Here is a 16163-nt window from a genome sequence, read left to right as displayed (position 1 = left end):
TAATCCAAAGAGCGCATATTGCAAGGATATACTGTTCTTCCCATGGCGGATCGCGGCGGCGGCCCTAGCGGCGTGGAGCTGAGGGTGGACAGCGATCGAATCGGCAAGGCCGTGGACGCGCTGCTGCGATGGGTCGCGGGCGCCAAGGATCAGCAGCGCATTCGTCTCCTGGACGAGGATCAGCTCCTCTATCTGGTAATCTCTCTCCGGAAGATCCCCGAGAGCGCCCGGGTGCGCCCTCACAGGATTCCAATCCCACACCCGCTGATAGAGGCGGGCGGGAGCCAGGAGGTTTGCCTCATCGTCAACGACCTAAGCCGCGGGATGCCGCGCAAGGAGGCCAAGAGGAAGATCGCGGAGGAGGGTCTCAGGGTTTCCAAGGTGCTGGGCTTCTCCAAGATGAAGAAGGACTTCGCGAGCCACGAATCCAAGCGCAAGCTCTGTGGCTCGTATGATCTCTTCCTGGTGGACAGGAGGATCCAGCCCTTCCTCTCCAAGGCCCTCGGCAAGGCGTTCTACCAGAAGAAGAAGATCCCCATTCCAGTGGACCTCTCCAAGGGGCAGTGGAAGAGCCAGTTTGAGAGCGTTTGCAGCTCCACCTTCTTGTTCCTCTCGACTGGATCGTGCAGCGTTGTCAAGGTGGCCAGGATCTCACAGACGAGGGAGGAGATTGTGGAGAACTTGATGGCGGTGATCGACGGGGTGGCGGGGTTGATGCCCAAGAAATGGGACAGTATCATGGCGCTCCACTTGAAGACGATGGACTCGCTTGCCCTGCCAATCTATCAGTCCAAGCCGAGCTTCCCGCTCAAGATCGACGTGAATTTCGGGAAGAAGACAAGGCCATCGGGCGTTGGAAAGCTCGATCCTTTGGTGGTGAAGAAGAAGATTGAGAGTCCTCCGAGAACCTCTCCTCCGGTGACGATGGAGAAGAAGACGGCGGGCTCTTGGAAGAGCTCGTCCAAGAAAAAGAAGAAGCTCAAGGAGCAAGTTTAAGAAGAAAGTCTGCCCTAAAAATCTCTGAGCAGGAAAGTTAGCAGCAGGAAATGTTTTGCAAGAACAACTGAGCTGCATGAACGCTTTAGCAATTTGAAAAGAAAGTGAGTTGCATTCCGTTAGCTACTTTATAATTTGTTTCCTTTATTTTGGTTTTTTATTGGACTTTAAACATAGACCCAGTACCTTATTCAGTACTAGTTGGTAATTGGCCACCAATGCTAGGCTGTTGCACCATCAGAAGAGCTAAGATCCCCACTAAGTAAAATATTTGGACTGTTATAATTTTGTCACACATCACACCCCACTATAGAAAAGGGAAAAAACATCATCGTTAGTTCCTGGACAAAAGTCCTTGAGCTCCAGAGTATAAGGCCATAGTGCTTGTTGATTCCAGAAGCAGAGGCATCAGGCAATTCAGCAGCCACAAACCTCACCTTGTCAAGTGCAAGATCCTGCTCTCTTATTGGCATGTTGGCATGGCCCTGCTCTCCTCACTTGTCTAGTGCAATTTGCCTTACATGCAGAAATCTGAAGTTTTTTCCAAGAATCCAAAATGTTCAGTGGGAAATGTATGCAGCACCTGGCTCTTCAGATTTGCAGCACACAATGCTATGGGTTCCAGTTGTCTAAGAAAGAAATGCCACGTAAGTTAGTGCTTCGAGCTGATAGGTGTCTTCTTTCATGATACAAGTTTAGGGATTGTAAGCATTAACTTCTTCAGCTTTAGCATTTTATACTTGTAAAACTCCTAGGAATTTCTTTTCTCCTTTGCCAATAAGTCTTAATTGATACCTTTTCAAATTCCTATTAAATTGCTCTAATTTCTCTTTCAATTGGCAATAAAATGATAAATAACCCATTTATGCATCATAAATAATCAAACTTTCCTTCTACATTAGTCTTTAACTAAAACACTTCAATTTTATCCACATTAAGCCTCATGAGTTACAAACTCCAATCCTTTTATCATACAATACATTATTTCATACATCAATGCTGCTATTACATCTTTGCAATTGGCAAGATCAAAATAAAAGGTATTATAACTAGTAAAGAAGAAATATTCTTCCAAAACTCATAATTGAAAATTGTTGTATAAACATCTTTAATATCTTTTGTGTGATACCACTTTGACAATCTAAATTCTACATTCACTATAAAATCGTCAAAAACAAACATTTTTAAGTTGGTTGACCATTTCACTATTCAAGATTCATGGAGGAAGTGTGCTCGCTCACATTGTCCAGCATTAGCTGGGCAAATTGCTGCTTGTTAGTAGTCGGGCAGCCAGGGGCTTCAATCCCCGACTTCCTCTCGCTTTGGAGCGCTATCGGTCTTCCAGAACAAAGCGCTTCGACCGGAGAACAGTGTGACTACCCCGCCTGAACTGATACACCTCAACACCGTCGTGTCTGATGCTGAGGCTGCGCTGGAATTACCCTCATATGCCTGTGTGCCGCCAAGACCATCGTCGTGCAAAGCAGCTACACCCACGGCATTCCCAGTTCGGCAGACCATGCTCGTTTTGAGCATCCGATGTGGTTGGACCTTCCGTAGTCACAACAGCATGCTTGTCCTCCATTTTCGACATGTTGCAATCGTTGTGTACATGCCTGTTCGACCCGGAGCAACGAAGATTTGATCGCACCTGGTAGAACTCTTGAGGGACAGTTTCATTCCAGGCGATGAAGCTGCATATCTCGAAGCCCGAAGAATGGGAAAGTGAACCCATTCTCGGTAGCTCCAACCTCGTCGAGTGTTTTCAGTCATGTCTGATGTGCAAAGCCTCTTCTTGAGTGCACCTCTCGATCAGCCATTCTTCTTGCGAATGCGCGCCGCGATTGCCGAGTACGAGTTTGGCGCGTAACTGAAAACGAACTCAAGCTTCGAATGTGAGTCTATTACCTTTCAATCTCTTCTCCAGAGCTTATCGTGTCCCTTCAAGTCGAAACCTAAACCCTGACGTGGCCAGAAATGGAGCGAGTTTTTTTTTTGTCCTCCTCAGCATGTATTGCAAGTGTTTGATCATCTCCGAGTGGCGTGGCCGAGACTGTCACCTCCTTCGTAGTTATCATTGAGAAGTACAAACGGGAGCGACAGTCCTCTCAGTCTCTTGTTCTCCGCGATAAAAAAATTCCCGGAACAGTTTTCTCTTTCGTTTGATGGTGCTCGTCCGAACAGTTAGGTTGCGGCTGTTCTTTCTTTTTCACCCCAAAGTTTAATGCAAGTGCTGTGGTCCTTGCTGTTTCAAGGTGCATCCTGGACTTTACATTCGCAAATGGAGTCGAAAACGGACAAACGATTGTCATGTTCCGGAGGGATTTTGTCCGTGAGGTGTTTTGTACGAGACAGAGAAGGACGACATTAAGAGCTTGCCGGACACGTAGAGCCGGACGTTGCAATCAACGTCTGCTCCAGATTGCAGACTTCTGTCAATGAAAAAGAAAGGAGATAGAGATTTATTTTTAGGAACTTCCTTCAAAACATATTTAGATTAAAAATCAAAATTGAAATGGTTATCATTTTAATTTTACAGCTTTTTCACAATATGCTCTCAAAGGGTAGATGCTGCTTTAGCACCTGAAGGAGATCATCAGTTACACGCTCCCACAAAGTCAGTCTTGCGTCACCTTTCTCCAAAGAGTGAAAGGACGGTGCTTATAGCTGCGAAAATTCCTGTGAAAGAAAAAAGAGCTGGTCTAGATCATGCGTTCCAGCTGTGGAAACAAGAACAAAACCACAGAGCATGCCAAGTGCCGTGACTCGGGCCAAGAAACGAGAATAGTTTCTCCATTCCAAAAACGTGTGACAGACGGAGAGGAATTTCGGAGGGTCAAACTTTTCTATCTTTTCCTCCCCGTTTGAAACTTCGCCCGCCCACCAGAAGGAAGACGAAGGACGCAGTACAAAGCGGAAGCATTCCTTGTCAAAACCTTGAATGCCGCGTTTCCAAAAGCCTCTGCGCTGCTACAAAAACTACACTCTTTGCCTTTAGTCTTCCAAGAAAATTAGGAAAGGTGAGAGCCAAGAGGTCGAGCTTTGAGCTCCACTGTGAATCAAAGCTTTAATTTTAGGCGGGACTGGGATCGCTAGGTGGTGATCCTTTTCGAAAAGTTTAGTTCCCTGTCTCCTCTGGCCTTTTACTAGCTGCGAGTTTTCCATTCGCTCTCCTCGATTAATCAATGTGCAAGGCCGACAGGACGGAAGAACGCCGGAGAGAAAAAGAAATGCCGCAGCAGCAGCAGCAGCAGCAGGATCGAGCAGTGGTGATCCGGCACAGCTCCTCCGAGCAGAGATTGTCCCTCCAGGAGCAATTCGACAAGCTCGAAGTGAGCAGCACTTGCAGCTCCAGCAGCAGCAGCAGCTATGGATCCAGCATTACCACCAACAGCGTCAGTAGCAGCAAGATCAAAGTTACCTTGCTCTACCGGAAGGCCGACAACTTCATCCTCTACATGGAGGCCGGCAAGGACTTCGTCGACTTGCTGCTTAGCTTCCTCACGCTCCCAATCGGCACGGCCATGAAGCTGCTCAGGGACGGCGCCGGATCCAAGCCCAGCGGTGGCATCGCTAACATCTACAGCAGCCTCCTGGATCTGGACGAGTCGCTGTTCTACGTCGACAAGGAGCCGCTCGTCTCTCCAAAGCCGCTAGAAAGCCCCGAGTTGAGCATCGATCTTCTCAAGCCGAGCTTTGCTGCTGGAATTGAAGGTGGCGGCGGCGGCGGTGGTGGCACCACTCCAAAGAGAAGCATTGTCTACTACAAGTGTTGTAACCACGGCTGCTTGAGATTTGTCATCGATCTTCCCGGCCAGATCTGTCCCGTTTGCAAGTTTGCGATGAGTCACAAGCTGGAGCTCATCCAGCCCAAGGCCTCGTATCCGCCATCGCCAGTTGCTACTCCGACTACTCCGGTTGCTGCTGGTACACCGCGGCGAAAGGACAAGGTTGGCTACGTGAGGAAGAACAGGACCTTCATCATCACCGACAGCCTCGAGATTTTGCCGCTCTCGTCCATCACCGGGGTCATCCTTCTCAGCAAGCTCAAGCTTGACAGCCTGAAGGACTTACAAAGTTGCCAAGTCTGTGTGGGAGTTCCAGAGGTACGTTTCTTCCTCTGCTTGTGTTTTATAACCTTCCGTCCGCCTGCTTTACTGATTCTCATCTCCATTTTCTTTCTCTTGCCAGGTCCTGGAACTGCTCAGAGCATCCTTGAGCTCGCAGACAGCACTTAATGATGTTTTCGGGTCAAAGAAGAAGTAGCTTCGATCGGATCGTTCTTTTTTCAATAGAGTTTTGCGAACTTTGTAGATCGGGTTCTGCAAATAGAGTATACAAACATGAGAATATATAAATATCGACCGTACCAGAAATAATCGAGTCAAAAAGGAACCTCCAACTTCTAAAGCTGCTGGTCCAATGAAACTCCCAATTGACATAGCCAAAAAGGAAGCCATCACAGCAATTGCCTTAGTGGCTGGTGGGCCACACAAAAAGAGAGACAAAATGAAAGGGAAAAGTCTTACGATTTTCGGTTCTTGATCGACCAAACGTATGAAAGAATGCAGCTAGATGCGAACCAGTGTTTCGACGCTGAATGGGAAGTTGTAAGGTGGCCCCTTGTCGTAGAGCATCTCCACCAGGAATTCACAAGTTCGGCTCGACGGATGATAGGCGTCCCAGAAGTAGTATTCGGAGGCGTCATTACAAACGGGGACCCCAGGAACACAGCTTTGTATCTGCTTAAACACACCGCAGCAAGCATCGTTCACGTTTTTTATTCCTGTAAGAAAAGTTCCACCTTTTCTTCGTTAGGGAAAAAAATTGGGAACTCTGTGACTCACCGAATGGAGCGGGATCTTGGACGATGGACATCATCTGGTAGTACAGGTCCGAGTAGACGATGTGAGCCTCTGGCAGCTCGTGGTTGAGAGCGGTGAGCGCACGATGAAGAGCACGGTTGTACTTCATCACGGGATTGTTCAGGAAGTGGACGCACGAGCTCCTGCCATACCTGGCGAGCTGCGCAGGAACACAACCCATCGCTCCAACCCCAGCGATCACAAACTTTCGTGCTCCCAAGTTGTAAAGTTCCTGAGGCTCGAGTGTCAGAGAAATCACAGAAGAGAAGAAAAAACACTCACTCTGGTTTGCTCCAGCAGCTTGGAAAGGAGTGTGTTCTGAAATCTCAGATTGGAAACAGCTCCAGTTAACGGGTATGTCATTGTATAGTCGTTGTTCCCTGTGAAAATGCAAAAGAGAGACCTGGATAGCATCTCGGTTGCATTGGCTGAGCCAACCATGGAAACCAGTTCTTCCTTTACTTTCGCAAAGTTTTGCACTTGCTCGGTGATCTGAATCAGCTGGCCCTGGACAAACTACCGTGATCTAGCAATGTTCTAGGCTCGAATATAGAAGACTTACAACATTGATATTCGTTATATCGAGGATCCCAGACCCAGCAGAAGCGAAGTTGACCCCGCTGAGCATCGCAAGTCCTTTAGTGGACGGATCCATGAACGCTGGCAGCAATGGCAATCCCAACCTTGCCGCTGTATCCAGACAAGGAAACATCAGTCCAGCATCTAAAGTCACAAAAACATACCAAGAAAGTCGATTTGATTCCTTCCGTTGGTGAATCTCCCAGTTGGTTTTCCGGTGTCAAATTCTCTTCCATAAGGTGGAAAGTTCGCTTTCGCAAGAGTGACAAGGTAGTTGTTGTTGCCGACATCTGCCAAGGAGTCACCGAATGCAAACAAGGCAGGAACTTCGGCAGTAAAACCAGAACGAACAAAAGCGGGAAGAAGCAGTGCAAGAAACGTAGCCAACCTTGGACACATTTTTGTTCTCCTCAGTGAGGCCTAGCTGCGGGTTTAAATGCTCAGGCGCACTAGCTCTAGCGCGTTGTAGCTCCACAAAGTACGTCCCAGGCTGCTTTGCCAGTGTTGTTGATAAGGCCTGTCAAGAATAAATGGAATCGTGACATCGTTCCCGGTGCATAAATGCGCGCACAGGCCATCATTTCAAATGCTCGCAGACAGGTTGGAAAATACTCTTTCCTGAGAAGAAATTACATCCAAAATCAGTCTAAGACAAGAATATCAATAAAAATCACCAAGCCAAAGTAAATCCCGTGTGGTGCTGCCACAAATAGTACATAAAGGTGCCGTGTAGTTGAGCCCTCGCATTAGTCCCTTGAAAAAGAGCGTGAGTACCGTCTTGCAGCCATAACCGGGGACGGGCTGCCAAATAAGATATGGCTTCAGCAAACTAAAGAAAGAAAGCTCAGTGTACCTTCGACTTAAGGACCTTCGAGAACCATGCCCGTTGCCTTGTGGACTAGGACTTGGACCACGGTCAGAGATTCCCGGTGATGGCCGATGCCGAGACCGCGTTTCTCTCCTGGGCGAGGGAGAACGGATATTGTTCTGGTGGTGGTGGTGGTGAGGGCTCGGGGACCTTCCGTATCGTTCGTGAGCATCCCTAAGGTACAAACTACAATCTCAAATCCATATCAGGAAGTCTGGATTTGAACGTTTACCTGGACGAGTGATACCTTCGAGGCCGAGGCGACCGAGACCTCGAGCGAGCTACATCAAACAAGAAAGCTCAGCTACAAAATGAGGATCATAATGTTCACTCACATCTGTAACGCCGAGGAGATCTAGGCGGGCTTCTGCGATAACCTCCACCATAACGACCAGAGCTCCAGCTCCCACTCCGACTGAAAGAAAAAAAGTTTAAGACTTTATACTTTCACGAGGCGCACCTTGTCTTTATCCGCATCTCAGACGGTTTTTTTCTGTTTTCCTCGGCGAAAACAACAGTAATTTCTCGTCCGCCTAACAACTGGTGATCCATATTAAACTTAGCGTCAGCTGCATCGCCCGGCTCTATGAACTGGACAAAACCAAAACCACGAGGTTCCCTGTAACCCACATTATCCACAAGCAAGCGTCAGTACACCACAAGGAGTTAATCACACCAAAAAATAAAAGATTGAAAAGGTTGCAAACAATATCACACGTTATGCAAAGACTCACCTATCATAAGGCCTGCACAAGATTGTCTTGTGACCATACCTTACAATATAGGCGATCATTGCAACTGTCTTCAATCTTGGAAGGAGGAAAGGTATCACCCATCATCAATCTTCAATGCACACAGGCTCATAGGAAACTTTGGCATACTTCAGAGAACTTCTAAGCCTCAGGGTCTTGGATCCAACGTCAAATGCAAAACTTCTACCAAAACTCTCTTATCAGCCACTTCTCTTCAATCCTGTAGCACACTCGCAGACTTATTACGCCGGCATTGCAATACAGGGAGGGAGAATGGGAGGGAACATTGAGATTTGAAAAAAAAATAAAAATGAAGGAAACCAGCGAAAGAAAGAAGAAGAAAAGGGACTTCCAACTACGAGACAACGAAGAGGAAATAACTAAAGAACTCGTCACGTACCCGGAATAATAATCTTTCGGGAGATAGACGTCCTTGACAGGCCCAAACTTCTCGAATGGCACACGAACTTCTTCGGGCCTGGAAAAAAGATTCCATCCGTCATCCATTCCCATCGAAACCCCTCGCAATCTATCGAAATCCCTTCGAAAAATCCCTCACCTGGCCTCGCGCGGGATGTTTCGGACGAGCAAGCTGCAAGGAGGAGAGCGGCGCCACTCGCGATCGCCGCGCCGCATTGGAGGATCATCGGCATACCTCCGTCGCCGCGGCCCAGGGCTGCGGCTTCTTGGGCTGTAGCTCCGGCTCCGGCTGCGCCCCATTGCGCTCGAGAAAACCCCGAGAAACACTAAAAACCCTAGTACTCAAACAAGAGAGAAGGAGGATATTCGCCCCTTATCTAGTCTCAAAAACTATGTACATACATCCTTTAAAACTAGGAGGATATATCTTTGTCTTCGTCCATATCGGCTTGGCCGCCAGCGTCATCGTCTTCTTCCAGCTCTTGTTCTCGTTCTTGCTTCTCTTCTTCCATTTTTCTTGCGAGGATCACGGAGACCTGGACACATTCTCACTGGTTTTAGCGATGATCTATGCAGTAGCAGCAGCCATGGAAGAGATTTCCAAATGCATGGAATGCGAGTAGAAGAACTCACAGGAACAAATCGAATTGCTGGAGAGTTTAGCTGCTCCTCCGCGGCATCGTCTTTGCTCACTGCGCGTCAATCACACACGATCCAGCTCAGTCCGCAAGGAAATTGGGGCAAGAAACCTGAGATCGGGCTCCATTTGTAGAGCAGGACCCTGGAGCTCGCATGCGTCGCCGAGGTAGTGACGATCGGTGCCCAGGACTTGCGCCATTTCCTCACCGGGCCCTGAAACACTACCGATCCGGGGCCGTGCCGCGTCGAGGATCTGCTGCCCATGCGCGTGCTTCCTCCCTCCATCGCTATAAACCCTAACTCAAACTCCCACAGCCGTCGGTTCTAGCTAGCGGAATGCGTGCTCCGCCGTTGGATTTCATGGATACCGTTATGGAAAGATCCCGAAATTTCGGAATGTCCACCGTAATGTTCATTCATTTTGAAATAGCCCTACTTCCCTCCTCTCTGGTTTCTTTGCTCAGCGGCGTGCTAGGGCATTGCCATTGGTGCTCTATGATCTCGCCAAGCTCGCCTTGAGATCTTTCGCCTTGGTCGCTCAGCACTGGATTAGTTCTTCCGGGAATGAGGCTGCTCCGGCGGAAGATCAAGAAGACAGACGCCAATGGCAGGGTAGGGCTTGCTTTCCAGCTGAGAGATTTCTTGTGTTGTCTCAATATTTCGCTGGCAGATCGAGCTGGAGCGAGTCATTGGACTGACTGTGACGAATGCGAGCGGTCTAGCGACCAATGCAGCTACTGGCGAGGTCGCCTACATTGCTGGATGCGTGGTCGTGATCTACAACCCCAAGACGAACACGCAGTCGCGGTTTTTGATCGCCAACAGGACTCCAAAGGCAGTGTCATGCGTCGCCTACTCTTACCACGGGGGAAAACTCGTCGCTGCTGGAGAGGTATTCATTCACTCACTGGATTTTTTTTTAACTTAGAAGCTCTTAATGTCTCATTAACTTCTTCCTTTCAGTCGGGGCACCAACCTGCTGTAATTATCTGGGATTCTATCAGTGGACAATGCATGATCGAGCTCAAAACCCACAAGATTGGGATTTCTTGTGTCGAGTTTTCTCCCAATGGTACGCATGCATTTTTCTCAGCATGACAATCTAGGCTTACTTATGTCTCCACAGGGAGGCACATTGTATCTGTTGGAGTTCCACACGACGGATTTCTCTGTCTCTGGGAATGGAGAAGCGGGACACTGCTTTCTAAAACTCGAACGAGTACAGTCTCATCTCCTGTATCATCGGTCCACTATGCGTCCGACGGGAGCTTCTTCATAACAGCTGGTATCAAGCATCTCCGGCAATGGTCAGTAGTACAAGGCGGACGAGCTCGCCCGACGGCTGCAAACGGCTCCACACTCGAAGGCAAAGCTATCAACCTGGGTAGCCAGAAGGATGGTTCCTTCGTGTCGATCTCATCGTCGAAAGATCCAGCGGCGCAGTCTGCTAATATACATCCCATATACGTCCTGACAAATGCAGGTCTGTACCTCTTGGACGTCGAAGTTGTTCTCTGTTCTGACCACATCTTGTACAGGTATCTTGTGTCTTCTACACTTGGGAATAGCTGTCGAGAAGTGGGTCGATCTCAAGGTTTTTCCAATGCTTTATATTCTGCTGTGGGTCTAAGATTATTTGACAGGTTCGCCGTGGCTTTGACTTGGCTGTGTCGGAAACACATGTAGCTTGCGCCTGTAGCGATGGAATCGTGAGATTGTTCGCGCTTGGGACTCTTGCATATGCTGCTACACTTCCACGGCCGGCACCATATGGATATCATGGGCTTACAGACTCCAACATGTGCACTGCTCTCTCAGTAGGCCGTGTGCATGGCATCAATTTTCCGGACGCTGTCGCCTGCTCTTTCATTGCCAGTGGTGACAGAATTGGTACTGATGGAGATGGATTCATGGTCGGTACTTTTCTAACGTGATGATTGATGCAGCTGTTGTCTATGGAGATCATAGTCTCTACGTATGGGACGTCCGCGATTTTTCTAAGGTCAGACAATAATAGTTGAGAGCCCGATGCAGAAGTTCTAACGCGAGCTTCCTACTAGATTTCTCGATGTCGGACGTTCCTCGGTCACGCGAGTTGCATTTGGGATGTCACCTCCGTTCCTCAGTTTCACGCTCTCAAGTCAAATGCTGGCAAGGAAAATGTCGTAGGCGGTGAATGCTTCGCGACATGCTCAGCGGATGGGAGTATTCGTTTGTGGAATGTTGGCCCGGATAAGGACGTATCTCAGGCAGTTGCTTCAAAATCAGCAAATGTTTATTGCAAAGACATTCTTGGAGTTCTATACACTGGTAAGCATTGTTTGCGAGCTTTAGCAGTTTTAAATCTAGCACGTTTCTCCTTGCAGATGTGAAGGACATCTTAAGGCCTTCTGAGCAGGATGTTGATTCTCAGGATTCTTCTCAAGGATTTCGAGCTATAAGCGTGAGCGCCGATGGGAAGTATTTGGCGTCAGGAGACCGCTCCGGCAACCTCCGTGTCTACGACCTGATGACTTTTGAAATGGTTTCATTCCAGGTACTTTTGAATATTTGTTATGGTTTTCTGTTAGAGAATGTATTCTTAGTTGATTCCTTTTGTCTGCTTGATGTAGAGTACTTCCTATAATGGCTGATGATGGCTTACCCTATAGGTTTCATTGTGAACATCATGGTGGATCCGAGCAGGAAGCACATGACGCCGAAATTTTGTCGTTAAGTTTCAGTGCTGGATTTCAAACAAGATCGGAAGAACAAATGCCGCTTCTAGCATCTGGAGGAAGAGACCGTTTAGTTCACATGTACGACGTTAATCGGTGAGTTAAGTAAGTTTTCTTTCAGTATATTAAAATGATAAGTATTTTTTATGACAGAAATTTTGAAGTCATAGAAACTTTGGATGATCATTCCGCGTCTATCACTGGAGTAAAGTTTGCTTGTGGAGGGACAAGATTACTTAGCTGCAGCGCCGATAAGTAACTGCTTAAGATGTTTTGTGCATATTTATTATCTGTTTTTTTTTTTCAGATCAGTTGTTTTCCGTCACATTGAATCGAAGGACGGTTGCACAAGAAGTTCGCGCTATCATCAAGAAGTTGCTCTGCGTGGTACGATATACGACATGGATTTACATCCCAATGAGAAGTTCGTGGTCACGGCGGAACAGGTGTTACATATCAATTTTGTATACTCGTTTCTGATATTTAGCTGCTTCAGGACAAGAAAGTGAACATTCTGAATCTGACTACTGGAAAACCAGTGAGAAATATTAAACCTGAATCCGACTTCGGTGAACCAATCAAGGTAATGCATAATTTCAAGTTGGTCCTGGCTCATGTTTTCTTTCAGGTTAGAGTTGACCCTAGCGGCACCTTTGTACTATGTTCGCACTCGGATAAGTGTATAAGGCTTTATGATTTTGCAAGCGGCGAATTACTAACGCATGCATCGGGACATGCTGAAGTAATTACTGGCATGTCTTGGCTACCCGACTGCAAGCATTTGATTTCAGTAAGTGTTTCGTGTTTCTTAATATTTCTTTCTATTGGGAGATTGATTTCAGGTCAGTGGTGACAGCTGCATTTTCATCTGGAAGCTTCCTCCAATCATGTCTCGGACTATGAGAAGAAAATTGATCTCTCAAGCAGAAGCTCAACCGCCGCCAAGATATTTGAAGTCTGCACTGAAGCGGTCACAGATAGGTCGCTTGAGAACAAGCAAAACATCATTGATCAGGTTGTCCCTCGTGGATTCAGCTCAGGAAAATCCAGCACTTGCAACAAACGAGGAACCTTCTTTTAAATTCAGCGTCTCAAAGCTGCCATCTTGGGCGCAGTCGAAGGTGGAGGAAGAGAACAGTGAAAGCTCAAAAAGAACCACTGCGGATAATCCAGAAGAAAATGCTCAATCTGCAGAGTCACGATGGGTCGAGGTGCTGTATTTTGTTGTGCTTCCATAGCTAACATGGCCAACTTTTGCAGAGAGTCGGAAATCACGGCTACAAGCTTGCAACGGAGGCGGGAGAAGAAACGCCTCCTGCAACCATTCATGTGAGCGGATTTGGTGCCCGCAGACGATTTTCAGTGGAAAATAGCGTAACAAATCAAGACAGCACGCCAGAAAGCTCATTAAATTCACAAACTGATGGGAGCCCCATGTCTAGTCCTAGAGACCCGCCAAGGTATATATGAGCTTTTCGTTTACCAAAACATTCTAACTTCACTTATTTTGTAGGAAGGAGACGCAGTGGAAAACTGTGCACACTGTCTTTTTTGATGAAATGGACTTTTTGCCAGATACAGGTCACGGAGATGAGGCAGCTCACCATTTTGGTTCTAGAGTCATTACAACAACTTTTGCTTCGAGTGCGGAAGAACAGGAAGATGGTTTAGTTGTATGCCTTCCGGAATATGAAGGTCCGAAATGCGGAGGACTGGGCACTTTTGAAGAAACAGTTATGTCCACGCCCAGAAAAGATGGTGGCAACCATGCTTTGGACAATGGGAAAAATGCCGGCGACCAGATTGTCGGCATAGACAGTGGGAGAGATGAAGTTAAAAACTGCAGTAGCTCGCCAATGGACTGTAATGTCTCTCCTGGCGACGACACTGATGGCTGGGACGAAAATTCTAGTCCACGCAGGGATCTTTTCAGTGCTCATTTCGACAAGCTCACATCGGCTGCCAAGGTAGAAAATGTGGAAAGCTCATTTTTACTCGTCTTAATACGCTTATGGCAGGCTAACTCTTCAACTCGAAGTAGTCTATCTGCACGGTTTTTTGCTCGGACAACTAGAACACCTATTGTACAAAATCAGGATGCTCTATTAGAGGACGATGACGTCACTAGTAACCCAGGTTGCTTATTGGCAGCTGAGCGTGAGCGTCTGAAGCTTCAAGAGCGTCAGGTATGCTAGTATCCCTGATAGATGTTGCTGAAAAAAGTCATGTTATCAGGATAAAATGGCTTCGGAGGTTCAACGCATGCGTGAACGTTTAGTAAATCTCGGGATGGCTGTGTGCGAAGGTGGCAAAGCGGAGAAGAGGCCTTTGGAAGATACCACTAACCAAAGCACTCCAACTAAGCACTTGAGCAGTAACAACTACGAACCAGAAGAAACAACACAACCAGATGATTATAAAATGCGTCCATTAGATGCACCCAAGAGACCTATGGTTGAAGCTGAGGATGTCTCTTGCGGAACTGCATCCACTATTGAGTCCGCTCCTTCATCTCCTGGAAACTTGGCTGATATGTGCACGAGTCCACAGAGTAAGATGTCAGCTTCACAAAACAGTTTTTCTAATGCTTAATTTCTCAGAAATGATGGAAGCGGTACCCGAATTTGGCGGATGCCTACCACGACCAGAGTGTGAATATGTTGCTGCTTTGGAAGATCTGGAACGGGCTGCTGAGCGAGCGACAAGCCTGTTTTCCGAGCTGCAAGAGTTTCCGGTGGACAACTTTGGCGTTTCGAACTTGGACTTGGCGGCAAGACTTACTCAGTCTTATCAAAGCGTACTCCCTGACGCTTTGCAGAAGATTCAGAACCTTGCAAACCAGCTATCTACTCGCGGTATTTTGACAGCCACTAGTGAAAGAGCAGCCGATACTCCAACCTCAGACAACGGTGAGTGCTCTTGTACTGCATTTCTATGCTTTACGTGCGGCTTTTGTTTCGTTCCAGGGCTTTTATCAAGGCCAAACACTGCTGCTTCACTTGGTGCTTCTGATGTAGCTCGTTCTTCAGTTGACATAGAAGGCCTTTTAGAGCGTTATTCAACCAGGTTCTCGGAGAATTTAGCACACCAAGTACTGGCGTTGGTGCAGAAGGGATTGGGCACTGAAACCAAGTGAAACATAGATTCTAGCCTGTAAGTTCGGTAGTACCATCGAACTGCTGAGTCGACGTTAACCGAAACTGATTGTCTTGTTCTGTTTCTGTTCTTCGAGGAAACCGTAGAGGTAGTTCGTAACTTATCAGTTTCGTTTTCTTCTTTTCGCAGGCCACAGCGTCTTCAGGAAGTACACTCCAGGTAAATCACCTTTTTCGATAATTTCTTGCTCCAACCTTGACTGACTTGGCAGATTCGATATGGGACCACATTTTTCACCTCAGCAACGAAAAACTAACGAGAGGTATAGACGAGACTTTGTTTTTTCTCACGCTTCACAGGTTGGTGGAGAAGCTTCTTTCGGAGATAACAAATGTGAAAGACATCCCCGAGTGATATGCGCTCGAAGTTCTTGCCACGGACTCCAACTTTTCGCACAGGATGATTTCGTGCGCATACACTTTCAATATCGTGCAAGACTAAGAATGAAATGTAAGTATACCAAACTCGTGAGTCCTGGTTTTGTGTACGAGATGCATGGCAGACGGTTACAGGCTTTTTTCTGCAAGGAAAGACTGATTTTTCCATTTCTATACTTGCCTTCCATGGCGTTTGTGTGTGTGCCCCGCTCGTCGTGCTCCAAGTGCTTGTCTTTCTTTTCCTTTCTTTTTTGCTTCTGGCTTCCACTGTGTGTCTTCGTTGTTTTCCAGTGTTAACAGCTATTTACTGATCGCGATCGTTTCAGTGAGCCAAGTACGTGGAATCGCTCTTTGGATCAAGCAAAGAAACTAGAGCTCCAACGAGCAGTGCTACTCACTTAAGCTACGATCTTTCAGTGGATTGGAGCATCAATTCGCCCGAGAAAGAGACACGGACAAAGAGCCCAAGAGGCTGTCCATGTGACGCGTTGACACCGCAGGAGAAGCGCTCGTTCTTTCAACTTAAACAAAGCGCGACACTACTACTAAGATAAGGAGGCGAGAAATCGGAGAGATCGAAGAAATCCAAAACAAAGGAATCGTCGCTCGGCTGCTCGCTGCTGGGTGGAAGATGATGTCAGGAAAGTTTGGTGTTTCTGGACGCTCGATTTTTTCCATTCCATCTCTCAAAAATTTCCTCGCGTTTTGTTTGTCCTCTGCGAGTGATGTAGTCAATTGGACTGGAGAAAATCAAACAAGGAAACACAAGGAGGGAATCTTTTGGACTGGAAAAG

The 16163-nt window shown here is 47.3% G+C and overlaps 6 protein-coding genes across 10 annotated transcripts; 3 read left to right on the top strand and 3 right to left on the bottom strand.

The window, feature by feature from the left end:
- The first annotated feature begins 42 nt into the window (after window positions 1-42).
- LOC9647966 (ribosomal L1 domain-containing protein 1) lies at window positions 43-2641 on the top strand. Its single transcript, XM_002981554.2, has 2 exons — window positions 43-990; window positions 2279-2641. The coding sequence occupies exons 1-2, from the start codon at window positions 43-45 to the stop codon at window positions 2639-2641; spliced, it is 1311 nt and encodes a 436-aa protein (XP_002981600.2).
- A 1138-nt stretch (window positions 2642-3779) lies between these two features.
- On the top strand, window positions 3780-5285 carry LOC9647797. Its single transcript, XM_002981553.2, has 2 exons — window positions 3780-5102; window positions 5188-5285. Exons 1-2 carry the CDS (start codon window positions 4182-4184, stop codon window positions 5260-5262), a joined length of 996 nt encoding a protein of 331 aa, XP_002981599.2. The 5' UTR covers window positions 3780-4181; the 3' UTR covers window positions 5263-5285.
- LOC9647796 (GDSL esterase/lipase At1g71691) lies at window positions 5264-6929 on the bottom strand. 4 transcript variants are annotated; one of them, XR_002993754.1, is made up of 7 exons: window positions 6605-6929; window positions 6424-6551; window positions 6144-6368; window positions 5844-6093; window positions 5526-5782; window positions 5367-5407; window positions 5264-5318 (listed from the first exon to the last, which is right to left on the bottom strand). XR_002993754.1 is itself a non-coding variant. In XM_024686539.1 (6 exons), the coding sequence occupies exons 1-5, from the start codon at window positions 6837-6839 to the stop codon at window positions 5568-5570; spliced, it is 1053 nt and encodes a 350-aa protein (XP_024542307.1). In that variant the 5' UTR covers window positions 6840-6929; the 3' UTR covers window positions 5264-5407; window positions 5526-5567. The 4 variants fall into 4 exon arrangements, 2 of the variants coding, with proteins under 2 accessions (XP_024542307.1, XP_024542308.1); XR_002993753.1 differs by having other exon boundaries at window positions 5367-5782; XM_024686539.1 differs by having other exon boundaries at window positions 5264-5407.
- A 110-nt stretch (window positions 6930-7039) lies between these two features.
- LOC9647965 (serine/arginine-rich SC35-like splicing factor SCL28) lies at window positions 7040-8832 on the bottom strand. Of its 2 annotated transcripts, none has more exons than XM_002981458.2 (7): window positions 8620-8832; window positions 8461-8538; window positions 7769-7927; window positions 7644-7723; window positions 7541-7589; window positions 7294-7494; window positions 7040-7241 (listed from the first exon to the last, which is right to left on the bottom strand). In XM_002981458.2, exons 1-7 carry the CDS (start codon window positions 8778-8780, stop codon window positions 7187-7189), a joined length of 783 nt encoding a protein of 260 aa, XP_002981504.2. In that variant the 5' UTR covers window positions 8781-8832; the 3' UTR covers window positions 7040-7186. The 2 variants fall into 2 exon arrangements, with proteins under 2 accessions (XP_002981504.2, XP_024542310.1); XM_024686542.1 differs by having other exon boundaries at window positions 7294-7482; window positions 8620-8831.
- On the bottom strand, window positions 8830-9424 carry LOC112350400. Its single transcript, XM_024686543.1, has 3 exons — window positions 9230-9424; window positions 9114-9172; window positions 8830-9016 (listed from the first exon to the last, which is right to left on the bottom strand). The coding sequence occupies exons 1-3, from the start codon at window positions 9402-9404 to the stop codon at window positions 8894-8896; spliced, it is 357 nt and encodes a 118-aa protein (XP_024542311.1). The 5' UTR covers window positions 9405-9424; the 3' UTR covers window positions 8830-8893.
- A 147-nt stretch (window positions 9425-9571) lies between these two features.
- LOC9647964 (WD repeat-containing protein 62) lies at window positions 9572-16162 on the top strand. The gene is made up of 23 exons (XM_024686596.1): window positions 9572-9731; window positions 9790-10011; window positions 10083-10191; window positions 10246-10602; window positions 10658-10713; window positions 10763-11009; window positions 11066-11121; window positions 11180-11429; window positions 11486-11655; window positions 11805-11932; window positions 11990-12091; window positions 12144-12282; window positions 12333-12419; window positions 12465-12626; window positions 12679-13047; window positions 13097-13296; window positions 13350-13803; window positions 13855-14022; window positions 14072-14387; window positions 14437-14745; window positions 14803-15151; window positions 15204-15442; window positions 15696-16162. The coding sequence occupies exons 1-21, from the start codon at window positions 9684-9686 to the stop codon at window positions 14970-14972; spliced, it is 4119 nt and encodes a 1372-aa protein (XP_024542364.1). The 5' UTR covers window positions 9572-9683; the 3' UTR covers window positions 14973-15151; window positions 15204-15442; window positions 15696-16162.
- The last annotated feature ends 1 nt before the right edge of the window (window position 16163 follows it).

This window comes from Selaginella moellendorffii, unplaced genomic scaffold (assembly GCF_000143415.4).
Source record: "Selaginella moellendorffii unplaced genomic scaffold, v1.0 SELMOscaffold_49, whole genome shotgun sequence".
Lineage (NCBI taxonomy): Eukaryota > Viridiplantae > Streptophyta > Lycopodiopsida > Selaginellales > Selaginellaceae > Selaginella > Selaginella moellendorffii.
The sequence above is the reverse complement of the archived record's forward strand: the minus strand, read 5'-3'. Positions and strand labels throughout refer to the sequence as shown.

Coding starts and splice junctions, on each gene's coding strand:
- LOC9647796 (XM_024686539.1), bottom strand. CDS start 6,839: ATGTGTCCAAGGTTGGCTACGTTTCTTGCACTGCTTCTTCCCGCTTTT. Junction 6,552..6,604: donor GAATCAAATCGACTTTCTTG/GTATGTTTTTGT, acceptor GTCTGGATACAG/CGGCAAGGTTGGGATTGCCA. Junction 5,783..5,843: donor CCAAGATCCCGCTCCATTCG/GTGAGTCACAGA, acceptor CTTTTCTTACAG/GAATAAAAAACGTGAACGAT.
- LOC112350400 (XM_024686543.1), bottom strand. CDS start 9,404: ATGGAGGGAGGAAGCACGCGCATGGGCAGCAGATCCTCGACGCGGCAC. Junction 9,173..9,229: donor CAAATGGAGCCCGATCTCAG/GTTTCTTGCCCC, acceptor ATTGACGCGCAG/TGAGCAAAGACGATGCCGCG. Junction 9,017..9,113: donor CAGCAATTCGATTTGTTCCT/GTGAGTTCTTCT, acceptor GAATGTGTCCAG/GTCTCCGTGATCCTCGCAAG.
- LOC9647965 (XM_002981458.2), bottom strand. CDS start 8,780: ATGGGGCGCAGCCGGAGCCGGAGCTACAGCCCAAGAAGCCGCAGCCCT. Junction 7,590..7,643: donor ATCTCCTCGGCGTTACAGAT/GTGAGTGAACAT, acceptor TGTTTGATGTAG/CTCGCTCGAGGTCTCGGTCG. Junction 7,242..7,293: donor CGAAGGTCCTTAAGTCGAAG/GTACACTGAGCT, acceptor CTTATTTGGCAG/CCCGTCCCCGGTTATGGCTG.
- LOC9647964 (XM_024686596.1), top strand. CDS start 9,684: ATGAGGCTGCTCCGGCGGAAGATCAAGAAGACAGACGCCAATGGCAGG. Junction 11,122..11,179: donor ACGTCCGCGATTTTTCTAAG/GTCAGACAATAA, acceptor GCTTCCTACTAG/ATTTCTCGATGTCGGACGTT. Junction 11,656..11,804: donor TTGAAATGGTTTCATTCCAG/GTACTTTTGAAT, acceptor GGATCCGAGCAG/GAAGCACATGACGCCGAAAT.
- LOC9647966 (XM_002981554.2), top strand. CDS start 43: ATGGCGGATCGCGGCGGCGGCCCTAGCGGCGTGGAGCTGAGGGTGGAC. Junction 991..2,278: donor AGAAGAAGCTCAAGGAGCAA/GTTTAAGAAGAA, acceptor GCTTGTTAGTAG/TCGGGCAGCCAGGGGCTTCA.
- LOC9647797 (XM_002981553.2), top strand. CDS start 4,182: ATGTGCAAGGCCGACAGGACGGAAGAACGCCGGAGAGAAAAAGAAATG. Junction 5,103..5,187: donor TCTGTGTGGGAGTTCCAGAG/GTACGTTTCTTC, acceptor TTCTCTTGCCAG/GTCCTGGAACTGCTCAGAGC.